We start from the raw sequence: 27,320 nt of genomic DNA, 5'->3' as shown, positions 1-27,320 counted from the left end.
GGTGATACAAACCTTAATTCTTTCGAAAATACAGGTACCACCAGCAAGTAATGTTGGCAGTCCTGTGTTCAGATTTTCATCTCCAATTGTGAAATCTACTGAGGCGGAAGTGCTACCTCCATTGTCTGTAAGTAAAATAAGTAAAGCTCATCTTTTTATCAATGCTTTAGTATTGCAGAACAAGAAAGTGAAGTTGGCCCTGGTAATGGGGAAAACAAATATACAGGTTTCTGTCTTAAAATTTTTCATCCAGCATGTATACCAAAGGTTTGAATAGTGGATTTCAGATTAAAGTTTCTTTAGTTTCAGAGTCTGAAAAATCTCTCTCTCTTGTAGCAGATTGGGTTTACATTTAGTGATCCTGTAGCAAAATCAGCAGAGCGTTCTGGATCCAGTGATACACCGGTGATGTCCTTCCTTACTCTAGGTAAGGATCTGAAATTTTAGCATTTGAGATGTGAAGTGCTTATTTTTCTTTTCTTTGTATATTAAACAGCAAATCTGTCCTCTTTGAGCATATTAACAATTCCAGGCAGAGTATGTTTTCAGTGACACATCTGCTTTAACCAATTAAATTGTACTTATAAACTTGTGTAAACAAGGTAGAATAGTTAAGATTCACGTTAAGAGGCATGAAACTTGTCATGTTTCTAGCAAATGTGATTATATTAAGTGGATTTCCTTGTGAATGGTGTATTTTGTTTTGTTTTTAAAGATACTGCCACTGTGAACAGCACCAGCAATAAGAAGGAAAAAGAAGAATACGATGGCCCCTCCAAACCTACAAAGTTCTTAAAGGAAGGAAGTGTGTTAGACATTCTAAAAAGCCCTGGTGAGATTATGAACTCTTTTTAAAAAGATACTGTAAAACATATGCTAGCATATAACTGCATTACTTTTTTAAAAAGCCACCCCCACCACAACAACCAAAACCCCAGCTGTCACAGTTAAAGCAGTATTAGCCATAAATACAAACATAGGAGATCATTATGTTAAACTCTGCATTTGTTAGGGTTGATCTCGCCTTCTATTCATAGTGGCTTTTATTGCTGAGAGGAAAGCTGCAACTTCAAACCAGATGCATTACTTGTCTTTTATGTGTTTGGGTGCAACTGTAAATGCAGTATAAAATGAATTAGCCAAATAATCAGTGTGTCATTGTAAATAAATAGAAATTACGGAATTTGAAAGGAAATGCTTGTAAAATACTTTACAAACATTCCTCTCCAACCTTCACCATCTCTGGAAATTAGCAATAGTAAAGGTAGTTTCGTTCCTAAAAATGTTTTAAAAGTTGTAAGTCTTTTGGCCTTAAATGATAACGTTAACTATGGATTTAAATACAATTTTTAAATAAAGTGGTATGTTTCACTTTAGAAACCTTATTCTAATTCTTACTTTTAAGTAATTGCAGTTGTTTTCAACTGCTTAATAAAGTGTATGTATATAGATGATGTTTTTTAAGAAAAAGGATTTTATTGCATTTGATCTTTTCCATAAGCCTTGAGTCGCACCAAGATGTTTTTTGTGAAGCGGCAAATCTATATGCTTAAGAAGGCAGTGCCTTTTTATATTGAAGGAGCTAAGTGAGAGAAAATACACTGTGCGCATAGGAAAGACCTATGTGTGAAGTGACGTTCATTTTCTGTAGCAGTTTAAGAGAAGCAGGTTCTAAATCCACTGTTCAAAGATTCTTTTCTGGTATGAAAAAAAGACCCAAACCAACAACATAATAAATACATTAAAAAAATATCTTAATTTTAGCTTTACAATAATTCATGCTGCTATTTAAGATGCATTGCCATAGAATTTTCTTTACCGTTTCCATGTGGCTGGTTCTTACTTTCTGTTAAAATTGGCAACTTTAAATAAGGAGTTCGCCTATGTCTAGTGCATTTTGAGCAAGCATTATAGACAGCAGTTGTTCTGTTGTCTTAGTTTTTATTAATTAATACTCAGTATCTGTGGGGAGATACCATGCTGATTGCTGCTCCAAGTACCAACTGCTGCTAAAGTAAATGTGAGTCAGCTACTATGGCAGAAATAGCTTTAGAAACTTGATTCAATTGGGCATGGTGTCTTAAAATTAAATTGGTTTATTTCTGGTCCATGATGGACAGTCAGCTTTCAGTACTGTTTGTTCACACTTGTATCTACCAGTGAAAGTTTGTATTTAAAACTTTCTTGGAGATGAAGATTTAAATCAAGCTTTAAATAAATGTTCAGTTGCATCCCAGTGCAGCATATGAAATTTCATCCCTTTATGTAAGGTTTCCAGGGACTTCCTCTTGTATTTAATCAGAACGTAAAGTAACCATTAGCACTTGGTTTAAGCTTCTGTCATTTAGATTTGAAGTAGCTTACATGTAATGAGGGTACTGCTTTATCAATAGGATCTCTTCCTGTTTATTTTTTCCCTAGGCTTTACCTCTGTGAAAACACACTCCCCTACATCTGCACAGCCTGTTACAAGCACAGTGGTCTATACAAGGCCTGCAATAAGTAGTTTTTCTGCAGGTAAAGACACCTCTAAACAAGCATCCTCATTTTGGCAGTCTGACACCTATGACCCATGTCTGCAAAACAAAACCATGGATAGCAAATGCGTGACATGTGAAGCTGCTAAAGTGTCAACAACTGAGAGTACGAAACAGACAATAAGCTCAAGTCAATGTGTTGCCTCTAAGGCAGCAGTTTCTACAGTGGGGACATTAGGCTTTGAAGACAAATTTAAAACAGCACCAAACACATGGGATTGTGATACCTGTCTGGTCCAGAACAAACCTGAAGCTACTAAATGTATAGCATGTGAGACACCAAAGCCTGGAACAGGAGTAATGCCTGCCCTGACATTGCCAGCAGTTACAGACAACGCAGTGACAGTGACATCCTCCTCCAGCAGCACTGACACAACAGTCACTCTGGGTTTTGGAGACAAGTTTAAGAAACCAAAAGGTTATTGGGATTGTGCGGTGTGCCTTGTATCAAATAAGGCAGAAGACAGCAAATGTGTGGCTTGTCAGTCTGAGAAACCAGGTATGTTGTTCTCTTTTCTGTTGTTCCAATTTTCAGCCTCTGTGCATTCTTCACAGAATAAAGTATGTTGCATATTATAAACATTTTCAGCAGCATGACTGTATGCCAGCAGGATGGATTAGTGGCTCTCTGCAGAAATAGTTACAGGCACTTTAGAGGTCGCAGCCCAGATTCCAGCCCGTCACATGAATTGAACTGATTGTGAACTGTATTAATGCAGAGCTGAATTGAAGCAAATACACCCTGCTTTGCAGTAATGAGGAACGATGACTAAACTGGATGCCTTCATTAACTTAAAACCTATTTATTAGTTTTCACTGGGGAAAAAATGTGAACTCTATAAAGTTAAAATTACTGGGTCTTTCTCTCTTTCAAAAGCAAGCTGAAACAGTGCTAAAGAACATGGCTAAAAATGTCTCCATTCAGCCTTTGTGTGTAGTTTAGCAGGCAGGTATGAAGACAGGTTGCAAGACAGTGTAGTCTTTAAGTAGTTGTCTTATGCTAAAACAAAACTCTATTTTGAGCTATGCTTGTGAGGGCCAGTGGTAGCCTTCCAGAATGTGGGTGACCTTGTTCTGGAAGGCTGAGGTCCTTCCTGACCGTAGGGAGGCGAGTGCCTTCTTCAGTGCAGCACTGGGGTGCTTCCCATTATACATTACTATAGCTGATTTTGAGTGTGGTTTGTTGTTTTTAAAGCACACACACAAAAATATTTTACCGTTAACTTTTTTAACATCATTTAATACACTGTTATATTAAATAACACCTTTACGAATATATCCAGGGGGTGGGGGTGGGAATCTCTGAGGGACTGGATTGTGCTTTTGTTATTACCCTATATGGTAAGTAAGAGTAGAATTTCTTCAGATAAGATAATGTATTTCAGAGGGAGCTTACTCTCATGGACTTGCAGCCTCAGAGTGATCAGCAGGCACTTTTGACTGAGACTCTAGCCATTGCAAGGAGGGATATTGGAGATGTGAGGGTTTGCTGTGACCATCATGGTGCAGAAAATTGCACAGTTCTGCATCTCTCAAGGGGATGAGTGAGGCAGGTAAAATGAGAGGATAAAAATCCTCTGGATATGCGGTGGAAGAGAAAACCAGTTCCTGTCTCTGCTGTGTTGAATTTGGGACATCTTCTGCCTCTCTCTTAAATGCCACCCTCATTTTTTTAAAACTGCAGCTGAACATGACAATTATGTGATGCTTTTGTACCTTCTGCATGTCCGCTTCTCTCCTCACACTTAGTGGAGCTGAAGCTTTTTCTTGGGGTGTAGCACTAAGTGACATCTCTTCCCTTACAAGGGAGAAAAATCAGATGGCAAGTGGTGTGTTTCAGGCCTCTTTATGGAGGTTACTGCAGGTGTTGAGCACAGTGTAGCTTGTGTAGTGAGCACAGAATTGTAGGTTTGGAAGCTTTGAGTTCTTCTCTGTTTTGTTTTGGGTTTTTTTGCCACTGTGTGGTTTTTCACGTATCTGTCTCTGGGATTTGGTGATGAATCATTCTGGTAAATTCTCACCTTTGCATTGCTTGACAGTGATCATTAACTTGAGTGGTTGCTAATTTTGACTGCAGGTTACTCATGCCACCGGAAGTTCTTTCAGTAGTTTTGATTGAATACAGTACCTATACAGTACCTTTTAATTTACATCTGAAACAGGCTGTGTTGTTGTATGAACTGCGGTTGCTGTTTAAATGCCATTGGTTCAGTTCCTGCTTAAAACCGTATATAGATTATAATAAAGAATCTAAGTGTTTCTGTTGTTTACATTCTCTGATTGAGTCTGACTGAAATGAACTTGTAGATTTATTTTTTTTTTACTGCTATGCTTGTCTGCTTTGTAATATAGCGAGCATTTAAGAGTTTCTTTAAAAGCTCATGTTCACTTTTACCATGTAAGCACCATTATTAACTATCTTGCTTATTTCTCAGGGAGTTCAGTGCCTGTGACTAATAGCAGTGTTCCTGCATTTTCTGCTGCTTCTGGCGGATCTGGAGGATTTCTGGATTTAGACAAGTTCAAAAAGCCCGAAGGAAGTTGGGACTGTGAGGTCTGCTTGGTCCAAAACAAAGCAGAAGCCACAAAATGTGTAGCTTGTGAAAGTGCGAAGCCGGGCACCGAAGTAGAGCTCAAAGGTAATACTTAATGAAATAAATAAATAATAATAATAAAAAAGTGTGCATTCTGCAGTTTATTTTTGCTTTAGGTTTTCGGTGTTTGTTTTGGGGTTTTTTTTGTGTGTTTATGTGTGGTGATGGGTGTTTTGGTTTTTTTTTTTTTTTTTTTTAAGTACAATTATTTTTCCTTTGATGTACAGCAAAACTATTCATTTTTTGTCTAGGAGTACTGCTTAAGTCAAGTAATGTGCTTATGTTTCCACACCTTTTCACCAGAAAAAGGTTATGCTTTTTAGAGAAAAGGATGTGTTAGTGGCATAATCTTTCTGTGCAAACCTTATGTGTTGTTCGTTTGGAGTTTAGGCTAAAAGCATGATCTTTCAAAGAATTTAGGAGTGTACTTTTCAAAGCCAGGTGGTGGACAGAAGACTGCCATTGCGAAAAGGTGTATGTAGAGTGGAAGAGTGAAGTTTTGTTTGTTTCAGGGTTTGGGGTTTTTTTGTTTGGGGTTTTATAAACAGTTTTGACCTATTCCTATATTCCTATTCCTATATTCCAAGCTATGTAGCTAAAGCCTGCGTGTATTATATATTACATTGCTAACTTTGCATATTTCTTCTTGCATATATATTGCATTGCTAATATTGCATATTTCTGCAGGCTTTGGTGTGGCTGCTGCATCCACAAATGCTGCAGTGCCATCATTTACGTTTGGTGTCCCATCATCATCCTCCTCTGAATCTTCTCATACGTTAAGTAGCACAGGAAATTTTAAATTTGGAGAACAAGGGAGCTTCAAGTTCGGCATTGCATCTGAATCTGCATCCTCCAACACTGTGACTGGGGGATTTCAGTTTCCTACTGGTTCGGGGGGCTTCAAATTTGGAGTTTCTTCCTCAGACTCTAAATCAGAAGACAGTAAAAAAGAAAGCAAAAGTAACAGTTTTACTTTTGGAGTTCCATCTACAAGCAGTCAGGCTCCTTCAACATTTCAGTTCGGGACAGCAAGCCTGGGACAGCAGGAAAAGAAAGAGGAACCAGTTTTGAGAGGCTTTGGTTTTGGTACAAGTTCTACTTCTTCCATAGCTACCAATGAGAATAAAACTGGGGTCGGTGGCTTCACTTTTGGAACTGTGGCAAAAAAGGAGGTAGCATCACCTGCTTTTGCGTTTAAGAAGTCAGATGAGAAAAAGGATGAAACGATTCCGACGAAGGGAGGATTCTCTTTTGGCAGTGTGGAGTCTGCACCTGCCTCACAGTTTGTTTTGGGAAGGACAGAAGAGAAACAGGACTCTGTCACTCCTGCTGCTCCATTAGCTTTTGGAAAGAAAGCTGACAATGAAGAGTTAAAGACACAACCTATCTTTTCAGCTGGGACGGCTGAGCATACCAAAGAGGAGACCACAGCAAAACCTATATTCAATTTTAGTTTTGTTAAACCATCGGAGAAGGAAAGTGAGCAGGCAAAGCCGTCTTTTGCATTTGGGGCACAAACCAGTACTTCAGGTAAGCAGAACATCTTTTGGCTTCGCTTGTCTGCTTGTGTCCATCAAATAACAACACCTCTGAGACCATACTGGACAAAATCTATGGGATTTGATATATAGCATGTATTAGAGCTTTAGAAAGTGCTTAATTAGTACCTGCAGCTTGCCTTTAGTTCTGGTTATTGGTGCGTAGACAATATGTAGCAATTCCTTTTTAGACTTCATTGAGTTTTAATACTAAGTTTAGACAAAAAAATTGCCACAACTTACGGAATCTGCATGCTTCTTGTATGAACACAGAAGTTGTGTTGTCTCTGTAGTACCAGCTCAGCTGGTGATAAAATTTACAGAATGGTACAGTATGAGGCCTCATACTAGTGTTGCTTTTCATAGTGAAAAGGAATGAGAGAAGGAATATCTTACTCTCATATACTCACAGCTGTGCTATGGGATATACTGCAGTTTCTCTAATGTCACTTCGTAAATATTACACAGTTTTGTATTCCTTTAATTTGCTGAAAGTCTGCAGTGGAGGATTAAAGTTCTTTGGTGATGATCAACTGTGGAAAAATTGTGATTGTTAAATTCCATTTGTATGACTTGGCAACTGTGTTTTAGAGAACAGAATTAGTTTCTTATTTCGGAAGTTATACAGAAAAGGACATCAGTAAGTAACCCTGAATAACAGCAATACATAAGGTTATGCTGATTTTAATCACAGTATTCTTACAGTGATTGGAGGACTATGGGCTTTGTGGGAGGGGAGGGGGAGGTGCAGGATTTGGATTGGATTTTTTTTTCCTGCCAGGTAAAGTTCTGGAGTTTGGTTTAGTTGTGGAAATTTGATGAAGCTTTTTGTGCAAAAAGGCAGTTTTAACAAGCATTCTTAAGAATGGGATAGTCCCTTAAAAATAGCATAGATGAAAAGGGGCCATAACTGCTGGGGAAAAAAAGAGAGTGGGAAATTGAGAACAAGATCACAAATTATTAATGTGAATTGTACCAGCAGCTTAGGGGAAGCTGAAAAATTACTAGCTTTAAAAGAAACAGCTCTATTTTAAGTGTGTAAAGCTGCACGCAGTACTTTGTAAAATGGTCTTCATGGTAGGTTGTTCTCTGTTGCTTCTAAAATCAGGTCTTGCAGGTGCTAATGTACAATGACCTTATGCTTGTAAGGTCTAGCTTGGAGGATGGGAAGCTTTGCCTGGCATAAACCTGTAGGCACAGGGCTGTATTTTCAAACAAACTACAAATGAAACTGTATCACTGTTTCTCAATACTCCCTTGAGCAAAGCCATAAAACTGTTGCAGGGGATTGATGATGTTCATAGAAGAACATCTGAAATATTCTTGCTTGAATTGTTCAGAAGGACTGGTTAATACTGACTGGTTCAGGTAATGACAGCCCATGCTTAGTGTTTATAACCAGTGAAGCCTAGACTACAGTGGAGTCCTTGTTCTTCACAATTCTTTCATTCTTTTAATTGTGGATGGCAGCAATCAGCACATTAAATCTGGATCTTATGTAAGCAGCAGTAGCTGAAAGAGTAGTTGAGGCTTCATTCAGGATTGCTCTTGTACAGTAACTAAAACAGGAGTCTGTTTGCTATACTTTATTTGGCATTTCTGTGGTGGTTTATGTACTGTTCCTCCTTTCAGATCAAGGAGCAGCAAAGCCATCCTTCAGCTTCTTGAGCTCTAGTTCCTCCAGCACAGTCATACCCACTACTTCAGCCAACAGCAGCAGTGTGTTCGGCAGCGCCATCACCTCCTCGAATCCTCAGCCAGTTCCCGCTCCCTTCGTGTTTGGGCAACCCAGCAACACTGTGAGCAGCTCTGTTTTTGGCAGTTCTTCAGAATCTGCAGCCTCTCAGTCATTTGGCTTCTCTCAAGAAAACAAACCAGCAACCACATCTTCCAGCACTGGCACAGGTCTTACTTCATTTCTCTTTGGCTCAGGAGCCAGCAGCACCAATGCAGCAAATTCAGGTTTCACCTTCGGAGCCACAACCACATCAAGTTCAACAGGTATGTTTTATATAGATGCTGTTCTCATTTTTGCCATAACATAGTGGAGCAAGGAAATGCTGTTTCACTAATACTTTACTTTGAAGAATGTGTAGGCCTAATGCATGGCAGTAGAGAAAAATACTGAGTATTTGCATTCAACAGTATAAATTGGGGCTCGTTTTTTCACATTCTGTGGAATACGGTTTAGGAATGAAATGGCAGCAGCATTGTTTTATGCAAAGGACAACCCTTTACTGGATTTCAATTTGTGTAGCAACTTTTCACCATGAGAATGATTGTTTCTTTTGTTTCAGTGTCAGTCCCGTGCTTACAGCTAGAAGTCAATGAATTACACCTTCCCCTGTGTTTCTCTCCCATACCTAAACCTGAACTGTTGTAAATAACATCAGGATTGGCAAAATCCTTCTTTCACAAGTATACATAAACACATTAGTCCTACATGCAGTTGCTGATGCTGCAGGATTGATTTCCAATAAGCTTTATGCCCAGTGCTTCTTAACTTTCTAGTAATTTAGAGAAGACAAATGAGAATCTATAAAGTTTCTTCACATTTCATGTTCATTGCCCCACTGCATGAATTTAGCAGTATGACACAAGACTAAATCATCTGCTAGCCTAGTGGGAAATAAGACTGAACTTCATCTAGTGTGATCTGCTTGCTCAACCTTGTAATTCACAGAAATTAAATTTGCATGCTTTTTTGTATATCAGAACAAGGAGAAAATGGTCCTAAATTGTAATACCCAGCAGATCAATTTAACCTGCTTACAAATCAGTAACTTTTAGTGTTGTTTCCTTAGTAGGTAGCACTGTATTTCAAACATTTTCACAAAGGATGTTTATTTTTCATGCAGAAGCCTATATTAACTTTTCACAGAATCACAGAACGGTTTGGGTTGGAAAGGGCCTTAAGATCATCCCATTCCAACCCCCTTGGCCATGGGCAGGCACACATCACTCTTGACCAGGTTGCTCAAAGCCAGGTCCAGCTTGGCCTTGAACACTGCCAGGGATGGGGCAGCCACAGTTTCTCTGGGCAGCATCTCACAGTAAAGAACTTAATCCTTATATCTCACCTAAATCTCCCCAGTTTGCCCCACTGCAGTCCCCGATGAAGAGTCCCTCTCTGGCATATCTGTTCATCATCTTTGAAGGAAAAGCAGTCAGCCATTCCAAGATAGAGTGCAATAGAGGGTGTTTTCTATTGCATGAAGGCTGCTTAAATTGTGTTAGAATGCTGTTTAAATGTCCCTTTTTCATCGCAGATCTGTGTACATTCACAGTCACTGTTCAGTCATGTATTTTTGTTTTGTTATTGCTGCTGGCCATGCAGAACAGAAGCAGCTAAACAAATGAGCTGGTTGTTGATGTTACATAGGGAGTTAACTCTGCTAGACCAAGTGTTTGAGTATAGAGAGATCACTGCAAGCTTGATTTGGCCTCCAGAGTTAATAAACACTTGGCCAGGGAGGGGTGCAGTTGCTGACAAGAAAGATTGATGTCCTGATCCTGGTAAATCAGGAGCTGTGTTTTGCATGCTTGAAAAATACGATTTGAACGAATATTCTTTGTGTGTGATGTAGACAGCTTGTAGTAAATACAAATTAAAATGTACTCTTTGTAGGAATCTATTTCCAGAACATGAATGTTAACACAGTAATCTGAGGCGAGACAAACAGTGTGTTTGAGATTTGATTTTGTCCGACCCTCGTAAACATGGTGTTTCTCATGTTACTTACAAGAAGAGGTTTGATTCCTGTGGTGGCTGAGGCAGTATTTGTTTTAGACTCAGATGAGTGCTCAGTTACCAGACAATGGGCTCTTAGAACCTTTGATTTTAGATTCATCCTTGGAGGAGAATATAGAAGCACATACTGACATTCGTCTTCTGTTCCCCCAGGACCGTCCTCTTCGTTTCTGTTTGGCTCTGAGCCTCCAGCGCCGGCTGCCGGCCCAGCATTTGGCACCAGTCAGCCACCAGCATTTGGCCAGAGCCAAGGGTCCGGCCAGCCAAGCGCTCCAAGTTTTGGATCCCTGTCGACGCCGTTGTTTTCAGCTGGCGCTCAGCCTGCTCCTCCTGCCTTCGGCTCCGTGAGCAGCACTCAGCCCTCTGTGTTCGGACAGCAAGTGGCACAGCAGCCGGGTTTTGGCTCTGCTACCCCCAGTGCTGGTGAGTGCAGACCACCCTCTTCCCTTCTGGTCTCAAAGATGCTATATTCTATTTGATTTTTCGTGAAGAGCACCTTAAATTATAGGGAGAAAGAAGACTTCTGCCTTACGCCTGTCCTTAAGTGTAAGAATTACCCTCAGTAAAAGTAACAGGTGTGGAGTTAAGTCATTTGTGACTCACTCCTGGCTGTGGAGGATGTGCCATAAGCATGCCAGCTTCACAGGAAGCCTTCCCCACAGGGGACTTAGACACAGAGGTTGCAACCCAACCATTAAATAGTGGGCTTTGTTTTCCTCAGAAATCTAGTGACTAAAAGGAAGTGTTGAGAGCCATGGAGTATTCATTGCTAAGACTGGCAGAAGCAACACAACATAACTGGTTTTGGATTTGTTAGGGTAGTTCTTAGTTATCTGACTTCATTAACAGGCTTTCACCATTTATTTGGACCAGGGGCTTTGTTGTGTAAGAATATGGTTGGGATCATTTTAAGCACTCGCAGGTTGAGACTTTAAATAAAGTTCTTTTCTGGGAAAGGGGTAGAGTGATCCGTGTAATTTAGGTGTAAGAAAGCCCTGTTCCACACTAGTAATTATTCAAAAAGAAAACCCCACTGCCAGAGCGTATGTATTTGATACCGTCACGTCAAATACTTGAAGGGAAAAGCCTCCTTTTTTCTTTTCAGAAGTTCTACAAAATAGCATCCATTTAACGTAACTGATACCTTTGTACTAACGAGCACATTAGTTGGCACACTGTATCTCTCAGTCCGTCTTCCCTTTATCGGGTAGTTGTTGAAAGATAAAAATCTCCCTGGATTCTCTGGTGTTGCTTATCTGTTACTTTGATGGTAGGAATCTTACGGGCATTTTTTTAACATGAGCCGCTGTGTTAAGACGTTAAATGAAGGGGAGTCCCAACATGGACTGCATGAACACAAGGAAGTTTACTTAAATATAAATCTACACGATTTAAGACTTTATGAACAAGCTTCAGTACGCACGGGTCTAAACATAACTGTCGTACAGAAGTTAGCAATCAGTGTGCCAGCAGTGTTACTTAAGAATCTCTTTACAATTCTCTGTGGTGATGGGGTACTTGTGGGGCACCCCCTGCCCCAGCTTTGTCATCAAGAGTGACCTGTAAAAATTGATTCAAGATAGCAGGGAGAAAGTGAGGATTTTGCTGGAAAAGACAAACTCCCAGTTCAACTTTGTTTCTCCCTTCCACTTCCACCCCTTCTTCCCAGGTTCTGTATTCCAGTTTGGAAGTAATACTTCTAATTTCAACTTCCCAAGTAACCCAGGAGTATTTACTTTTTGTGCTAATCCTCCTGCACCAGCAGCACCGGCACAGCCTTCTGGCTCGGCAGGATTTTCGTTCGGCCAGCCTCCAGCTTTTACAGTGGGGTAAGAGACCGTATCACAGTTACACTTGAGCTTTGGGTGATAATGGTGGCCAGTGTTCAGCCTCTGCTGCTGTAAATCATGAGGTGTTCAGATGAACCCTGGAGTCTGAGACCAAGCTGGGCATCTTTCTTTATAGTAGCATGACCGGCTCACTAAGTAGTGCTATCTTGAAAAGAGCCCAGCAGTCAGAAACACCACACACGCAGCAACATATGTGTAACTGTCTTGTTGTTGAAAGGTAAAGTCTGTATCTAGCCCTTACGCTGCTACTTACCTTCTGAATAAGAGATTCTAATTGGCTTTGGTTTCTGGAACCCTCTTCTTCCTGTTCATCATAAGCCATTTGTTGCCAGCTGCTAACAAGGGAGACAAGACTATGAAATGATTGTTCTGGAATATCTGCTCAGTGCTGCTACTGAGTTTTCAGCTGCACTGTCCTAAACTCTGAACTACTAATTTCTTTTGATAGGACTAATGGGAAAAACATTTTCTCTGCCTCCGGATCTTCAGTTCCTGGTCGGAAGATAAAGACTGCAGTTAGACGTAGAAAATAACCGCCTGATTGGTAAAGCAAGTTCCGAAGCAGCTACTACCCTGCATTGTTCAGTTGTTGGGATCGTACCTCATGCTGGGTTAGCTGAAGGAGAGATCTGCCTAGAGGAACATAGAACTCTGCTGCCCTTTCCTTCCCTTCCCTCTCCCCAGTTAGGTTTGGGTTTTTTTGGTAATGAATAGAGTTGGCAATGGGGCCGTTCTCGAGCAAAACTATTTTAGACTCCAGAAAGTTCCTTCTTTCACTGACTCGGCATGGTCTGGCTGTAGCCGTGAGTAGAGCCTGCACAGTGAATGGCTTGTACAATACCTCTTCATCTGCACCACTATGTGCGCTCATCTGCGTTTACTGACGCCTCGACATTGTAATTATATCAGCGAGGGATGCTGTATAGAGTAGAGAATGTTGGTAACGAATGATTTCTATGCTGAGTTTGTGCCAGTGTATGTGTGAAGTGAGTGAGTTTGGGTGTATTGTGCACTAAAATTTTCTGATAGAGGAAGACTGATTAAAGGATGATCCATGCTAAGGACTTGTTAGATCTGTAGTTCTTCATTTAATAATTATATGCTATTTCTATATTTTCATTCTTACAGCCCTTTATCACCTGTCTCGCCTTTGTTATTTTATTATGAAACATGTGTAAATACGATTTTGTTTCTCTATGTACTTTTTTGGCATAACAGATCTGTGAAATGGAAATTTTAATTTTGTGTGTTACGGCCATTTTTGTTTAGTATTGTCTCAGATTTTATGTAAATCCCATTATTCAAAGTTGCCTAAATCCATTTAGAAAATCTTTAAAATTGGGAATTCTTAAAGTAAGTTTATTGGCTTTTCTGATCCATTTTTGTTTGGACCAAAAACCAGTATTGTACAAAGTATTAAGTATATATTTTTATATTTACTGAAATGGACTGTGGTGACTTTGGATAATAAGGAAAAGTTTAATATTAAAGCCATGTTTATTACAGTATAATTAACATGTTAAACCATGGGATAAATGCCATCAATAAAAACTATGAAATATTATCTGGCAGTTTTTACCTCTAACAGTATCTGCAGCTGTAACTGTCAGAGACGTTTGGCTGTTCCTGAGCGATGTCACACGCTTTCTCCAGCCTCTGCTTTTTGACAGTGACACTGATTTTAAGGGATCTTAAATTAGTCGGAGGTTTCCTGTTTGGAAGGAGTTTTATTGTTGGCTCCAAGCTTGTCAGCTGTCTGGCTGCAGTTAATTTTTAAGAAGTGAATTCCCCACCATCCTAGCTGAAGAGGGGAAAAAAACACCCCATTGTCAATGAGTAATTAGGGGGTTTTCCCACAGCTGAACTTATATTAAGCTACAGCATTTGGATTATAGTTGAGAACAGCTTGCTTGGTACAGCTATAGAACTGAAAAGACCTGCATAAGGCTTCAGTGTGTTCTGAGGCATTTCTGCCCCTTGCCACTCAGCACTTAGGCAGATACAGGTCTGGGTGTTACAAAATGAGATACTTTTCTAACTACAGACTAGACCTGACAAGGCATCTGACTTCTGTTTTCATGTGTAGCGCTCCAGTCACTACTGGAAATATAAAATACGTGGCAAATAGACTTTAAAACCAGACACATGAGCTGCTGCTGAGGCAGTCACAGCTGCTGCTGTGGAAGGAGTGCGAGAAATTGTGTAGTTCCAGTTTTCTAAATCTGAAAAATGCTACAATTTGATTTTTTCCTTAGCTCTATCACTTGCCAAGGACTCGTCCTACAACCAGAAAAAAGTTGCATCTTCAATGCAACTTGTGTAGTATTTACAACAGCGTAATATGTACATATTTCCCTGGGCAGGTGCTCCAGGTTTTAGTTTATCAGGGGGAGGGGAGGAGCAGGTGGTATTTTCCTGCAGGGAAAGAGATATGTTCCCTTATACCTTAATTGGGAGGAATAGAGGTTTTAGCCACCAGTGCTGTTTTTTCTCCTTTCCTCACCCCATCTTGAATCCTGATTTCTAGGGCACTGCTATAGTAAATAGAACAACAGTTCTAGTATTCATTCTGGAATTGTAAATAGACAAATCTCACCCTACAGGGGATGTCAGTTAGTTCCGACAGCTTCAGTGAGGCCAGTTGCCAGGCCTGAACTTGTCACATCAATGCTCAAGTAAGTCAGGGGTGCAATTCTTTAAGAGGACACCTGAGTGGTGCTGTTAAAGTTGTGTTTCAGCTGAACATCATCACTTTGGGTGGTCCAGCCACTTCAGCAGGGTACTTGGTCATCCCTGCTTACTGCCATTTATTACTTAAGATTTATTTTTATCTCAGTGATGCAGGTCAGTAACATTGCTCTGATGCTAATGGCACATTTAAGAGTAGAAGTTTAATAATATATTATTAGTGTAAACCAGCAGTAACCATCAAAATGATGGAGTTATTTTGGTATAAATAGTTCCTGATTAAGTTTCACTATTAAGCAGTGGATCTGGTCCTGAAACACCATTGTAAATGAAGGTCAGATACGCACACAGACCACCACCCCTTATCAAGCTAAACACTGCAGAATATTAACATGTTTCTGATTAAGTTATTTCACCTGAAGACAAAAGAGAAACTCTCAAATATTTCTGTTGCCAACCAAACACTGTCCAAGTAGAGCAAAAACTTCAGCCACTGAGTGGCAAGTTAGGCCTGAGGAACACACAAAAACTAGGCTCTAGTAGAATTCCAAACTCTTACTGAAATTTTAATAGCATATTAACATTGCTGCTTCTATTCCTTTCCCAGGATACTAATAACAGAATAAACATATGACAAAAGCTACATAACCATGCAAAATATTAGGCTTCTTTATTCAGTGTTTAAGTTATTCTGAATATACAAACAATTAGCCAGAATTAAAAAGTGAAAATAACCAGTAGATGTACTTCCAGAGATTTACACCCATAAACACATTTCACTTAATGGTTTCTGCATGCTCCTGCAACACACTCAGTGGTTTTCCTCGGTATTATATGCAAGAAATAGGCCAGTGCTTTCACTCCAAATAGAAGCAGAAGAGTTACCTTCCATTAGCATCATCTGTACATAGCTCCAAAATTATTTACACTCACTGATTCACTAACACTGCAGTGTAACATATGCTTCCCAGAGTAAAACAGCTCTTACTTCACCTCTTTATTAGCTTCAACATGTTAAATAAGTGACAATCATGCAAAACTCTTTTCACATCAATGTTCTGGTGAAATACTTAGAAGCAAGGGACTATGATCTGTGATGCAATACTAAGGGATGTGATAACCACTACTCATCTCTCTCTACGCACACAGCAATTACTATGTTTTGCTGTCTAATACTGCAGTTTTCTTCCCCTCAGTTTATCATACGAGTTGGGCAACTGCTTGGAATTTCTAGTTACCTGCCAACATCCAAAACTGCAGGAGCAACATTTCTTTGAAGTTGGAATATTTCTAGGTATCTGCTTTCCACAGGCCGATGAACAGAGCAGCTTCCTCCTGCAGTTAATACAGCCACTTGCTTTCTCAGTCACAGGTTAATACTCCCAGATTGAATACATATTGTTTCTCCCAAAATTCTTTGGCATGTATAAAAACTCCAATACTTTAAAGGTAGCTGCTGGCATCACTCCGGAGCAAAACATTTTCTTTAGCTTCTGAATCAGTTTCCATTTAATTTGGTCAAAAGATAGATGGACACCTTGATTTCAGTTTTGGGGTAGGTCTTAGTTCACTGGGGTGAGAGGGGATGTTCAGAACCAGTCTGGAAATCTCATTGTTTGGTATCATCTGACTCCGTTTCGTCTTACCACAATAGTTCCTGCTACAATATCATAGGCTGTTCGGTTATGCTGGAAAAACAGCAGTGTAATGAACGCAGGGAAAAATGAAGCAATAGAAAAATTCTTGATCAAAGCTCGTATTGTGGACCTGAAATGAGAATAAAACATTCAGTGCCTTATTTTCACTTTTCTGCTTGTATTAGTAGTTAGTTTACTTTCAAGTTCAGTGTTGCAGCTTTGCACAGCAAATACAAGGAAAAAACCAACCCTCCAGAGTTTATAAAGATTTTAGCACCTGACCTGAAAAATATTAACGTGATTGAATAATTGCTATCTTATTTTTAGATCACAGAATCCAACAATAGCTCTTGCAATAACTAACCCCAAAGAAACAGCGTATTTCCTCCCAAATGACACACTTCCCACACTAATAGCCTGAAAGGAATGTGACTGAGGTAGGAGCACTTACGTTGTCATGCTGACATTTGAAGATGGAATGACAAGCACACGGCTGGGCGCAATAAGTACAGACGTATCACATGTCACAACTCGCAGTCCGAGCAAGAACTTCCCTGGGGTTGCTCCACCTGCTCCCCAAATACAGATTATCTGGAAAAGAGAAGTCATTTTGATTGGTCTAGCAAGCTTGGTTATCCTCAAAACTGTGGAAGTGTCTTAAGCTTCAGCATGATCTGAAATACTGTGAAGAGGATTAACTTTACAGGCCAGTGGGGATAGATTTTTTTTAAAACAACTATGAATGATAGAAGTTAATGCTTATGAGTAGTTACCTCATAGAAGCAGACTAATAATCTGTAGATGAGAGCCACTACCATCATCTTCTGCAAATCTTCCATGGACGTATCTTCATCTATTTCTTCTATGATGTAATGCATGGCAAATTTGGAGATGTCCCTGTACAAAGCAAGACCAAACTTTAAAACCATCCTTCTCCCAGTACCGACAGTACCCCTTTAATACTAGAACTCACTGCTTCAGCTTTGGTATGACTAAAGAACAAAAGCTCCTTGGCCTGTCTGATGCTAAACAAACCATTAAAATTCAGAACATTATGTGCCCTCCTGAGCTGCTGCTGCCTGGGTTGTTTGGTCTAACCCCATTACGGAAAACTCATTCTTCATTACCACTGTTGAACACTGGTGTCCCTGCATAGTGAGCTGCAGAATTGTTCTGGGAACTCTCACGCTTCTTGGGAGATAAATGAGAGGTTCAGTGTTTGATTATGGGAGGCAGACAAGTCTCCCCTACAGGAACTCTTACAGAAAAAGGCAGCACTCTTCTCCATAAAGGCAAGGGAGAAGTTGCAAGTCTCCCTAAGCAAGCGAGACCCGTACTCCCTCGCGTGATCAGCGTTTCTCGTTCTCAGCAGTCTACTGCTCACCGCACTCTCCCAGAGGCAGGCACCTTGGCATGCAAGAGGAAGTTTTTAACTTAAAGCAATTGAAATCTTCAGTTCTTTACCCTAACAAAGCTATGCAAAGCGTCGATTCTAAGTCAATTCCTTATTTTCACAAGATAAACACCACAGATTTAACATTCTTATCTGATATGGAGAGTGGACACACTGGCACCATGTGTTTAGTCAAGAACATTTCCACCCACACACCTAAATGAGAACTGCTACTCACACAGAAAATGTGCAGTCCCACTTCAAACCAGTCCATCTAGATTTGTATTACTTGCCTTCCTCTTTATTCAGACTTACATATCAAAAAAAGAGAAGGAATTAAGAAAACAGAGACTTTAGGCAAAGGTTGTGTTGAAGGGAAATGCAGGTTGTACCACACTATCTTGAGCCTGTGAGAACCTTTTTCAGGATAACTCCTCAGTCTAAGCTCAAGCACACCACATCTCACAAGCCAAAGAAGACCCAACCACACACACACAGAGAATGGGTCTCTGAAGTTACTTGTAAGCAATTTATTGGCTCTGGAAAAAGTAGCAATATTGAATATACTGTAATTTAATTGAAGAAGCTTCCCTCTCTTGCCATCACTTTCACTAGTTTACAGAAGCACATACTCCCCATCTTTCCACTTCTGCACTTTGTATAACTCTCAGGCTACTGAAAACAGAAGGGACATATCAACTGTCAGGCTAGAACTGGAGGTGTTGGTAACTAAAGAGAACTGCAAGTAATGGAATTGCTGCCTACATCGAGCTCTTGTCTCTTTATCAGAACAAAATATCTGATTACAGCAAATATTTGACTACACCAAAGCAGAGGAATTAAATGAGCTGCGGAATAAGATACCTACAGTTAAAGGAGCAGATAAAAGAGAAACAGCCCTTGAGGTAAATGCCTACCTCCAAGTATAACAATGTAAATTAAGACTCTTTCAGTGTAGTATGTAATTGATACACTCAGTGCCCAATTGTACTCTAAGAGCCCCAACTTCTATCCCGTCAGGAGCACAGCACAGCAGCATTCCAAGCACTCAGGCTGTATTTGAAAGTACATCCATAGTTGACATGCAGATATGAATATTTTTTTTTTGCTGTGGGTCAGCATTGTTTTGGTCCCAAATCTAAAACACAGTACCACAGGAGATGCTATGAAGAAAATTAACTCCATCCCAGACAGATCCCAGTACATTTTTAAAGGCTGTTAAAAATAAATAAATCAAAGCCAAGGTTATATTTGTCTATGCTTTTTCTTTTGACATTTTTAAAGGACTTCTTAAAAATCTTGCTGTTGCCCCATAAAAGTCAGTCTGACCCATCCTTGCAAGGAGCTTGTGAGTCTATGAAGACACCTGCACAAATTCTTTGTTTCCATCAGCTGACCCCAAACCAGGAAGCATTTAAAAGGAGGTTAACCCAGTGGTGCTTTTTCTCAGCTTCCGACAATTCTTTAATGCCGTCATATGCATAAGCACCTCATACACACATCGTAACACCTCAAGGAGCATGAAGAGCTTAAAGCTATATACAACAAAGCTTTAAATTGTTCAACTTACTTTATTCCACTGAGGTGCATAATACTTAAAACAATGGTTGCCTTTATGAAGAACAGAATAAAGAAATCCACCATCTCTGCTATGAATCTGTGTGCCAATGAGGGGATGACGAACTCCCGACCTGTAACAGAAACAGTCAGTATTACCCACATTTTATTGTGCTAAGTTAAAACAATCATCTAAAGAACATGTCACATTACCCTCACTGCAAGAACATTATCAAGATACTAACACCAGCTCACTTCATCTTTGAGAAAACTTCTAAAAGTGCATGAGTAACAAATGATCTGAATTCTTAGTTGTAAGAACCTTCTCAAATGAAACTTTCAGAATGCTGACTCCTCCCATAAACAGAAGTGCAGGCAAAATTCCATTCCCTCTACAGAACCAGAGTACATTGAAGATGCATCAACTTTCATGTTCTTTTTAGTACAGCCTCATAGAGAACAGATTTCAGTAAATATGACAATTCAGATACAAGAAAAAAAAAAGATGTACCACAACTCCTCTATCGCTCAGCAGCAAGGCTTCCATATGTACCAAGTATCAGCTCTCTGAAAGCATAACACAGCTTAATCTGCCTCCAGTCAGATCCAGAAACAGGAGCAAGTAAAAATATTAGTCATAGTTGCCATAAACATACCTACAGACTACTGATTATAGTAAACCACAACATGCTGCCCTACCCTGAGCCAGAAAATGGAACACACTTTTATTTCATTGGCCAAGTGCAAATGGACTCAAGCTCACAGTTACAACCTTTTGTTGCTAATGTTGTCTCATGTAATTAAAGCGAAGAAAACCTTAAAGAGTATCTTAGAAAGCTTCCAAGGAATAGCACTGCAAAATAACTTCAGCTGGACCCATCCACCCATCTATTTCCTAAAGAAGAGATACAACACTTGCATGAAACCAGCAAGGACTCACATCAACACTTCATGTAGAAATACACAAGTACTGCTAGATGTAACCTGTGGAAAATAGTGGCTGGGTTTGTTAGTGTTTCTGAGAATGCCTAACCACACACACGGGCAGGAAAGAAGGAAACAAAATCCTTCCTTCCTCCAATCTCAAAAAAACATCATCAAATTTCACTTAGAACAAGCCTGCACAGTGCAACTGCTGAGACCGATACTGCCAGTCATGACCTCACAAGCTATGCAAGCAAAGCTGAAAGCCCACAACACTTGGACACTTTTGAAAGAAAGTATAATCAAGAAGTAATTAGGTAAGAGCGAGTTCTTATTTAACATACCTTGGTTGTTATATATCCAAATCAATGGATACTTAACATATATCATTGTTTCATACCTGTTTCACTTATAGCTCCGCATCAGTATTATCAAGTAGCACGACTGTTACATATGTAATAGCAAAATGGATTCAATTCTCATTGTTGAAGCACGTCCAAGTTGTCAGTTAAATTCTAATTAAAGACTCTTCAACTAAGGCAGAAGGGAGCACAGCCAGTCTAACCATTCCAGCTTGAGCACACAGCACCAGCTGAAAGCATTCTTGTGCTCTGTTAAAAGCAGCAAGTTTGTTGAAGTTAGTGGCACAGTTTCAGGTCAATATATTAGATTCAATGACTGAATAAGGAAGAAGCTCAGTGGGGACAGAAAAAAGAATTGTTCAAATTATGCTGGACTCCATTACAGTAAGAATCTTTGGCAGAATCCTTAAGACTCTGGCAGATTTCCACTGCAGTGATTTGAGATGTTCCTTGTATCAGAAATCCACTGTTTTGCCAGGGGTTACTATTTGTATGGCAGGGACAGCCAAACACAACATGCTTCCATCTCTGCTCAACATCTTGGATTTTACATTAAGCTACTAATAAAGTCGGGTTTGCACCAGTCAGCCACAAGGCAGCTGAGGTTTGGACAAACTTTTTTGCCTTGCTGCTCCCAGCAGAACAATAATCTCCTGCAGTAAGTAGGGAGGGGCAAAGTGAGGCAGCATCTTAAATCACGATCAATATCCACAAAAAGCCTGCTACTGCCCAGAGTGCTGTTAATACTGGTGCTCCGACACACACCTGCTGGCAGATCAAACTGGAAGAGGCAGTTACCAATCCCACTTTCTGACATCCGAGTTTAAAACCTGCAACAGTACCATAAACTGTCACTATTTCACCTTACATAAGCACATGGGGCCGTGAACTGCAGTGGTGTTGGACAGGTCTATGAACTGCCCTGCTGAGCCTGCTGTGCAGGCAATAATCTGCAGCAGAAAAGAAGAAGCTGTAATCACTTTATCTGTTCCAGACACATGCATCGGCAATCCTGAGCCAAAGCACCCGTACAACATTGTTTATTTATAATTGCATTGTTTCACTGTATTACCTACAGAGCTTCCTTAAGAAGGTGTTGCAATAGTACTTAGCATTCAGAATAACCATGTTTAGCAGCATGCAATGCTATTCATGCCCTAAATTACATTTAACATTTTTTCAACGACTGGCAATATCTGATTATAAGCAATCTATAACTCAGAATCAGAGCACAATTAAAGAAAGTACGCTGTGCTATAAACTTGTTTAAACAACATCTGTTCAAAACCACATGAAAAAAGCAAGTTCAGAAGCCAGACTCCCTTCAAAAGAAAGAAAAAGCAATTTAAAATGTTCTCCCCACACACCCTGCCACTGCACTTATGAAAACATTACAGATCAGCAATGCTGCACTTTGCCCTGCAGAAAGAAAGGAGACATGGCTTTTCTCCAATGTCCTTCAGCAGTGCCCTGCTCCACCGTTTTCTACCATTCAAGGTGCTACCAAACATTCAGGAAATGTCACCTAGGAGTTCCTTGAAGAAATGTTTGTAGTCCAGACTTTAGTATGATCAGAGCAAGTCGTGTCTTGCCCTGGAAAAACTATAAACAGAAGCACTGCTATGCATTGTCTTCAGCATTTATTGCAATAACAGGCTTTTGTTTATCTCAGGTCCTGCCACTACCTTGCTCAATATAAGCATATTTTTATTTTTGCACTTCAATTTCATTAAATTATTTTACTTGAGCACCAAGAGCCTACTAAAACTGGAAATCTAAATTTCATCATCCAAACAGGCTACTTATAAAAGATACAAGTTTGCAACCACAAGTTTCACTGGAAAGAATAAACTCCTTTACATCCATAGAAACACCTTACAAGCGCTGAAGTTACAAGCTGCACACTCTAGCCAATCCTCCCAAACCTGCTTATGGATTAAGTTCTTGAACTCGGTATCGGGACTGTCACCTTCCACAAGGCACAGCGACATTCTCAGCTCCCCACCCCACAGAAGCGCAGCGACCCTCAACGTTGCAACCTCCCCCACCCTGCCCCATTCTCCAGCCACCGTCTCCCGGAGCTGCGGCGAAGGGGCCGCGGGCGGGGCGAGACGGCAGCACTGGATCGGACGAAAGGAAGGAGACGGGAGCCCGCGCCCGCAGTCCCAGGCCTACCGCGCCGGGCGGGCGGCGAAAAGCCGGAGTCCGGGGCCGCCGTCCCACGGGTGCTGAGGCCCAGGCTGGCCGCTCCCTTCCTCCACACGCGAAGCGACGGAGACCCGGCCCCGGCCCCCACTCACCTGCCGGCCGCCCCGTATCCCCGGGGGCGCCGCTGCCGCTGGTGCTGGCGGCGCTGGTGGAGGCCGCCCTGGGCACGGGGGCCAACCTGCCCACCGCTCCCGGCCAAGCAGGGGCGGCGGCAGCGGCAGTTCGGGGCCCCGGAGCGGCAGGGGCCGTGTGGGCAGGCACAGGAGCGAAGAAGTAGAAGGGGCTGTAGTAGGCGGCGGTCCCCGGCAGCGGGGAGGCAGGGGCCGACGGCGCACCGACACGAGCGGGACCGGCGGCGGGCGCGGTAGAAGCGGCGGCGAGGACGGCAGGCAGGAAGCTCTGCCAGCTGAAGTAGCCGCAGTACGAGTCCCACAACCACTGGTGCACCCGTCGCGCGTACTCCTCCGCGCTTAGCGGCTTCGCCCCGCTGCCCTCGCCCCCAGCGACCACCGAAGGGGAGCACGGCGGTGACGACGCGGTAGCGGCTTCCCCTCCGGCAGCGGTGCCGTCGCTCCTCTCGCTATCGCTCTCCGCCATAGCCGCCGCCCCAGTGCCGGTACGAGCCGAACCAGCCTCCGCCATCTCCTCCACCCCCTCCATCCCGTCTGACACTAAGCACCCGCATTCACTGCGCATGCGCTAAGGAGGCGCCTCGCCTGTCCCACTTAACGCTGGTGGGAGGGGGGGTGGAGAAAGTGCATGGACAGAAGGCGGATTTCCTCGGGAGCGCACCACTCCCCAGCAACCCTGCTCTGCCGCCGCTGCGGCGGGGAAGAGCCAGGCTTTCTCCCCCACCCGTTGAGGTGGTATCGCCTAGAGCTGAGGCAGCTCCGCTGCCTGGCCGGGACGTCTCCAGTTGCTGCTGAGGTAAAAAGGAGGCTCCAAGGCGGAGTGGCTGTCCTGCCCCGAGTGAGGTGTCCTGTCGGTGCTGTACTACTGAAGGCATGTAGTTTTTTCCTTAGCAGAAACAGCATGACTCTCCGCACCCAGTTTTCCCCTCAGCAGGAGCGGCCCTGGGGGCCTCTGCTGTCCCCAGGAGTACGCGGTCCTTCGAGCTAGCCCTGGTTCTGTAACCGGATAGCCGCTGTGAAAGCACTTCTTCCAGGGTCTGTCTCTCCTTCCAGCCGCCAGCTGCATTTGGCCCAGATCACAGATAGATTACCCTTAACAGGTTGTGGTAGCGGAGTTGGTAATCCCAAGTGAGAAGTTAGGCATTGCATGCATTTTCCTGTGAGGGTGGTGAGGCCCTGGCACATGTTGCCCAGAGGAGCTGTGCCTGCCCCATCCCTGGCAGTGCTCAAGGCCAGGTTGGACAGGGCTTTGAACAACCTGGTCTAGCAGATGTCCTTGCCTATGGCAGGGGGCTGGAACTGGGTGATCGTTAAGGTCCTTTCCAACTCAAACCAGTCTGTGATTCTATGATTCTGAGCAGGTGCAGCTGGACAAAAGTATCCATCTTTCCACTTACTGCCACCTGCAGTTGCAGCTGTGGTTTCTGACCTCTGGCAACGTTCCAGACACTTTGCTAATAGAAAGTGGGTTGAAATTGCTTGGAGAGAGAAAAGGTGTTAAACTGCTCTTGTGTACTTCTACCATTTGACTTGTCTAAATGTTGCTTTCTTTCCCATCTCCCTTTTTTCATCCTTCCCTTTACCACATTCATGTTCTTCCTGTGCAAAAATGCTGAACAAAGAACCCTACAGCAAGTTTAAACACAGTTCTCTAAATCAATTTTTAATGTTTAAAGTTCCCAGTGCATTATAAAGCACCTTAACCTGATCACAAGTTCCATATAACACAGATGTTAACATAGCTTCATACTGAACAAACTAGTATATACAGTAAGCATGGAGTGTTTCCCACTTTTGACACAGCAAAGCTGAAAAAACCCCAGAAATTTCTCCCTGTTAGATTAAATTAAAATATATTATTTTCCCATATAACCCTACCTCACTTAGAAACCAAAGTAGTTTCTACACAGTGAGTCTCCCACAGAGACAAGGTAAGGTGGACTGACAAAGGCTTGGCAAATGACCCATGCCATCTTAATTAAGTGCGGTTGCATTAGGTACTGGCATGCATTAGGTAGAAATGGTTCTAATTACACTGGCATGTGTTTTGTAACATAGGCCTCGGTGAAATCAAAATAGGTAAATGGGAAGCATAGGAAGTTTTAGCATGGTTAGGAAGAACAATGAATCAAAAAAAGAAAGGAAGGTAGACAGGTGTTTAGAAGAAAACATGGTCTTAACACAGCTAGTAGAAAAACTAGCTTGGAAAACTGACAGTAAAAGTAATGTAAAAGAACTTTTTCCTTTATAATATTTCACTTCATCAGCTACAGTCTATTTGAATTTTTTTTTTTTTTTTTAATTAGATTTTCACAGCAAACCCTTCAGGACCAAATAGTGTCAGGCTTTTCTTTTTTTCTCCAGGTACAATTGCAAGATCTCACAGGCTTCATAGAATGTTGCCAGTCACAGGTAAATTTTGGGGTCAGCAGCAGCATTAAATCGGCATAACCCGTTAGAACTCACTGTGCGCTTATGGTGGGTACTCCAGGTGAAATGGAGTCACTGACAACAGGGAGCAAGGGAGTTAAGAAGTAGCTGAGACAATGTAGTATTTCCACACACCCAGATATTTCAGTTCATTAGGTTTTCGTTCTTCTGCCTTAAAAAAATAATCCACAAAACACTCACAAATTCTGCAAGATTTCAGATTATTCTGTTCTGGGATGCATCTGATAGTATGAGATGCTGTAACCACAGGGCTTGCCACAGATGGGGAACTCACTTAGGCTTTTCAGAGGTCTTATTTCGTTGCTGTGTCAGATTGCCACACAAGTTATGGGAGTACTTAGTGTTCTGTAGCACCTATTTCTCCCTACTTTAGTTTGCTTTCTCTTGCGAGCAAAGTCAGAAAGGGAAATAATGTTGCGTAGTTCATTGTACCAGTTGATGAAAAAAAATGTTTGAATGCAATGGCATTCAACCTCTTTTGGAAATGAGATTTAGGCAAGAGGAATTGTTTTGAACTAGATCAAAAGAGGGAGGTAAGCACCTAAAAGCTGATCTTGCAATAGTTATGGTTTAAGGGGAATCTGGAGTTCCATGTTGAGGTCTTTAACTACAGATAATGCTGAAAATCTGTCACTCCTGAGCAGGGAATCTCTTATTGTCACTAGGAAGTAGTAGAATCCGTGTCTGCTGTAAATCAAGGTGGTGTTTAGAGCTACAGAGATGTATCTTAGCTCATTTTTATACACATTCTAGCTGCTTGTTTTTGTGGCAGGTTTTTAAACAATAAGATGTTAACACCAAGGAACTGGTGAAGCATTCATGTGGATGGAACTAAAATTCAATTCCTTCCTTTGCTTGGGGGATGTAGATCACATCTCCTGCATCATGCTGAAGAGTTCTAACAATAGGAGTGCTTTTAAAGAGACCTTGGATGAGAGTTGTTGGACATTCATCAACAGCTGCCTCTTAATTCCGAAGTGGTTAATCATTGTTGTGCTGGCTCAGCAGCCTACATATATTCATGCTACTTAGACTTTTGTATCAATGTAAGTATGTAAAATAAGTATGTTCATGTACAGAGGGAAACTAAATGCAAATGTTGGTTAAAGAGATTCTTCATTAATAAAACATATAGACGGGGTCACCAAAGAGTGAGAACTTTACCCCTTGTTGGGGCAAGCAGCCAGGTCCAGAACATGAAACTTGAGCCCAAACCTCCAAAATGCATGCATTTACATACATATAAAGTAAAACATAACGTATTTCAGTGTAGAAAAATGGCACAACTCTCTCCCAAATTAAATTTTGCCTTTCACTCTGAAACAGATCTGTCTCATCTATCCAAGGATTTTGAAAGAGAGACTGTCTCTAAAAGGTCTACAGAGACGCATTTTCTTTCTAATAGTCGACTTCAAGTATAATACAGACAGAAAAAAGAATCCTAGTAGTCACAGTTGATCAACAGACCATAGCAAATCATCAGGAGAAAAAAAAGGAACTATTCCACTTTAAGATAAGAGCAAGGTACATAGAATATTAGCGTGGTTGCCTGTTTACTAGTATTGTCTATTTTGGGAGTTGTGTGTAGATACCTTTATCTGCCTTTTACCTTGACCTGGTCTGAATGAAGAGTAACTAGAAAAGAGCTTTCCTCAAGAGTGTGGCACTCAGAAACCTTACCAGTTACTGGACTCCC

General features: G+C 41.5%; 2 protein-coding genes across 6 annotated transcripts in view; one reads left to right on the top strand and one right to left on the bottom strand.

Annotated features, from left to right (window-relative positions):
• Positions 1 to 13,837, top strand: part of NUP153 (nucleoporin 153) — a 43,589-nt gene extending 29,752 nt beyond the window's left edge. For 4 of the 5 annotated variants that reach the window (XM_065667314.1, XM_065667318.1, XM_065667317.1 and 1 more), the window contains 10 exons: positions 35 to 127; positions 337 to 427; positions 716 to 832; positions 2,422 to 3,036; positions 4,973 to 5,176; positions 5,819 to 6,664; positions 8,305 to 8,673; positions 10,577 to 10,846; positions 12,093 to 12,252; positions 12,722 to 13,837. In XM_065667314.1, the coding sequence (XP_065523386.1) occupies positions 35 to 127; positions 337 to 427; positions 716 to 832; positions 2,422 to 3,036; positions 4,973 to 5,176; positions 5,819 to 6,664; positions 8,305 to 8,673; positions 10,577 to 10,846; positions 12,093 to 12,252; positions 12,722 to 12,806 (2,850 nt within the window). In that variant the 3' untranslated portion in view covers positions 12,807 to 13,837. The remainder of the gene's footprint in view (positions 1 to 34; positions 128 to 336; positions 428 to 715; positions 833 to 2,421; positions 3,037 to 4,972; positions 5,177 to 5,818; positions 6,665 to 8,304; positions 8,674 to 10,576; positions 10,847 to 12,092; positions 12,253 to 12,721) is intronic. The other variant, XM_065667315.1, reaches the window with a different exon arrangement.
• Positions 13,838 to 15,602: 1,765 nt separating this feature from the next.
• FAM8A1 (family with sequence similarity 8 member A1) lies at positions 15,603 to 23,768 on the bottom strand. The gene is made up of 5 exons (XM_065667319.1): positions 23,135 to 23,768; positions 19,562 to 19,682; positions 17,372 to 17,495; positions 17,050 to 17,189; positions 15,603 to 16,728 (listed from the first exon to the last, which is right to left on the bottom strand). The coding sequence occupies exons 1-5, from the start codon at positions 23,736 to 23,738 to the stop codon at positions 16,584 to 16,586; spliced, it is 1,134 nt and encodes a 377-aa protein (XP_065523391.1). The 5' UTR covers positions 23,739 to 23,768; the 3' UTR covers positions 15,603 to 16,583.
• Positions 23,769 to 27,320: the final 3,552 nt, after the last annotated feature.

The sequence above is a fragment of the Lathamus discolor genome, chromosome 2 (assembly GCF_037157495.1).
Source record: "Lathamus discolor isolate bLatDis1 chromosome 2, bLatDis1.hap1, whole genome shotgun sequence".
In the NCBI taxonomy this organism is placed as follows: domain Eukaryota; kingdom Metazoa; phylum Chordata; class Aves; order Psittaciformes; family Psittacidae; genus Lathamus; species Lathamus discolor.
The sequence above is the reverse complement of the archived record's forward strand: the minus strand, read 5'-3'. Positions and strand labels throughout refer to the sequence as shown.

Excerpts from the sequence above, each read along its gene's own strand:
- FAM8A1 (XM_065667319.1), bottom strand. The coding sequence starts at position 23,738 with ATGCGCAGTGAATGCGGGTGCTTAGTGTCAGACGGGATGGAGGGGGTG. Across the intron at positions 19,683-23,134 it reads GGATACGGGGCGGCCGGCAG|GTCGGGAGTTCGTCATCCCC; the intron begins GTGAGTGGGGGC and ends TTTCTGTTACAG. Across the intron at positions 16,729-17,049 it reads TCAAATGTCAGCATGACAAC|GTCCACAATACGAGCTTTGA; the intron begins GTAAGTGCTCCT and ends TTCTCATTTCAG.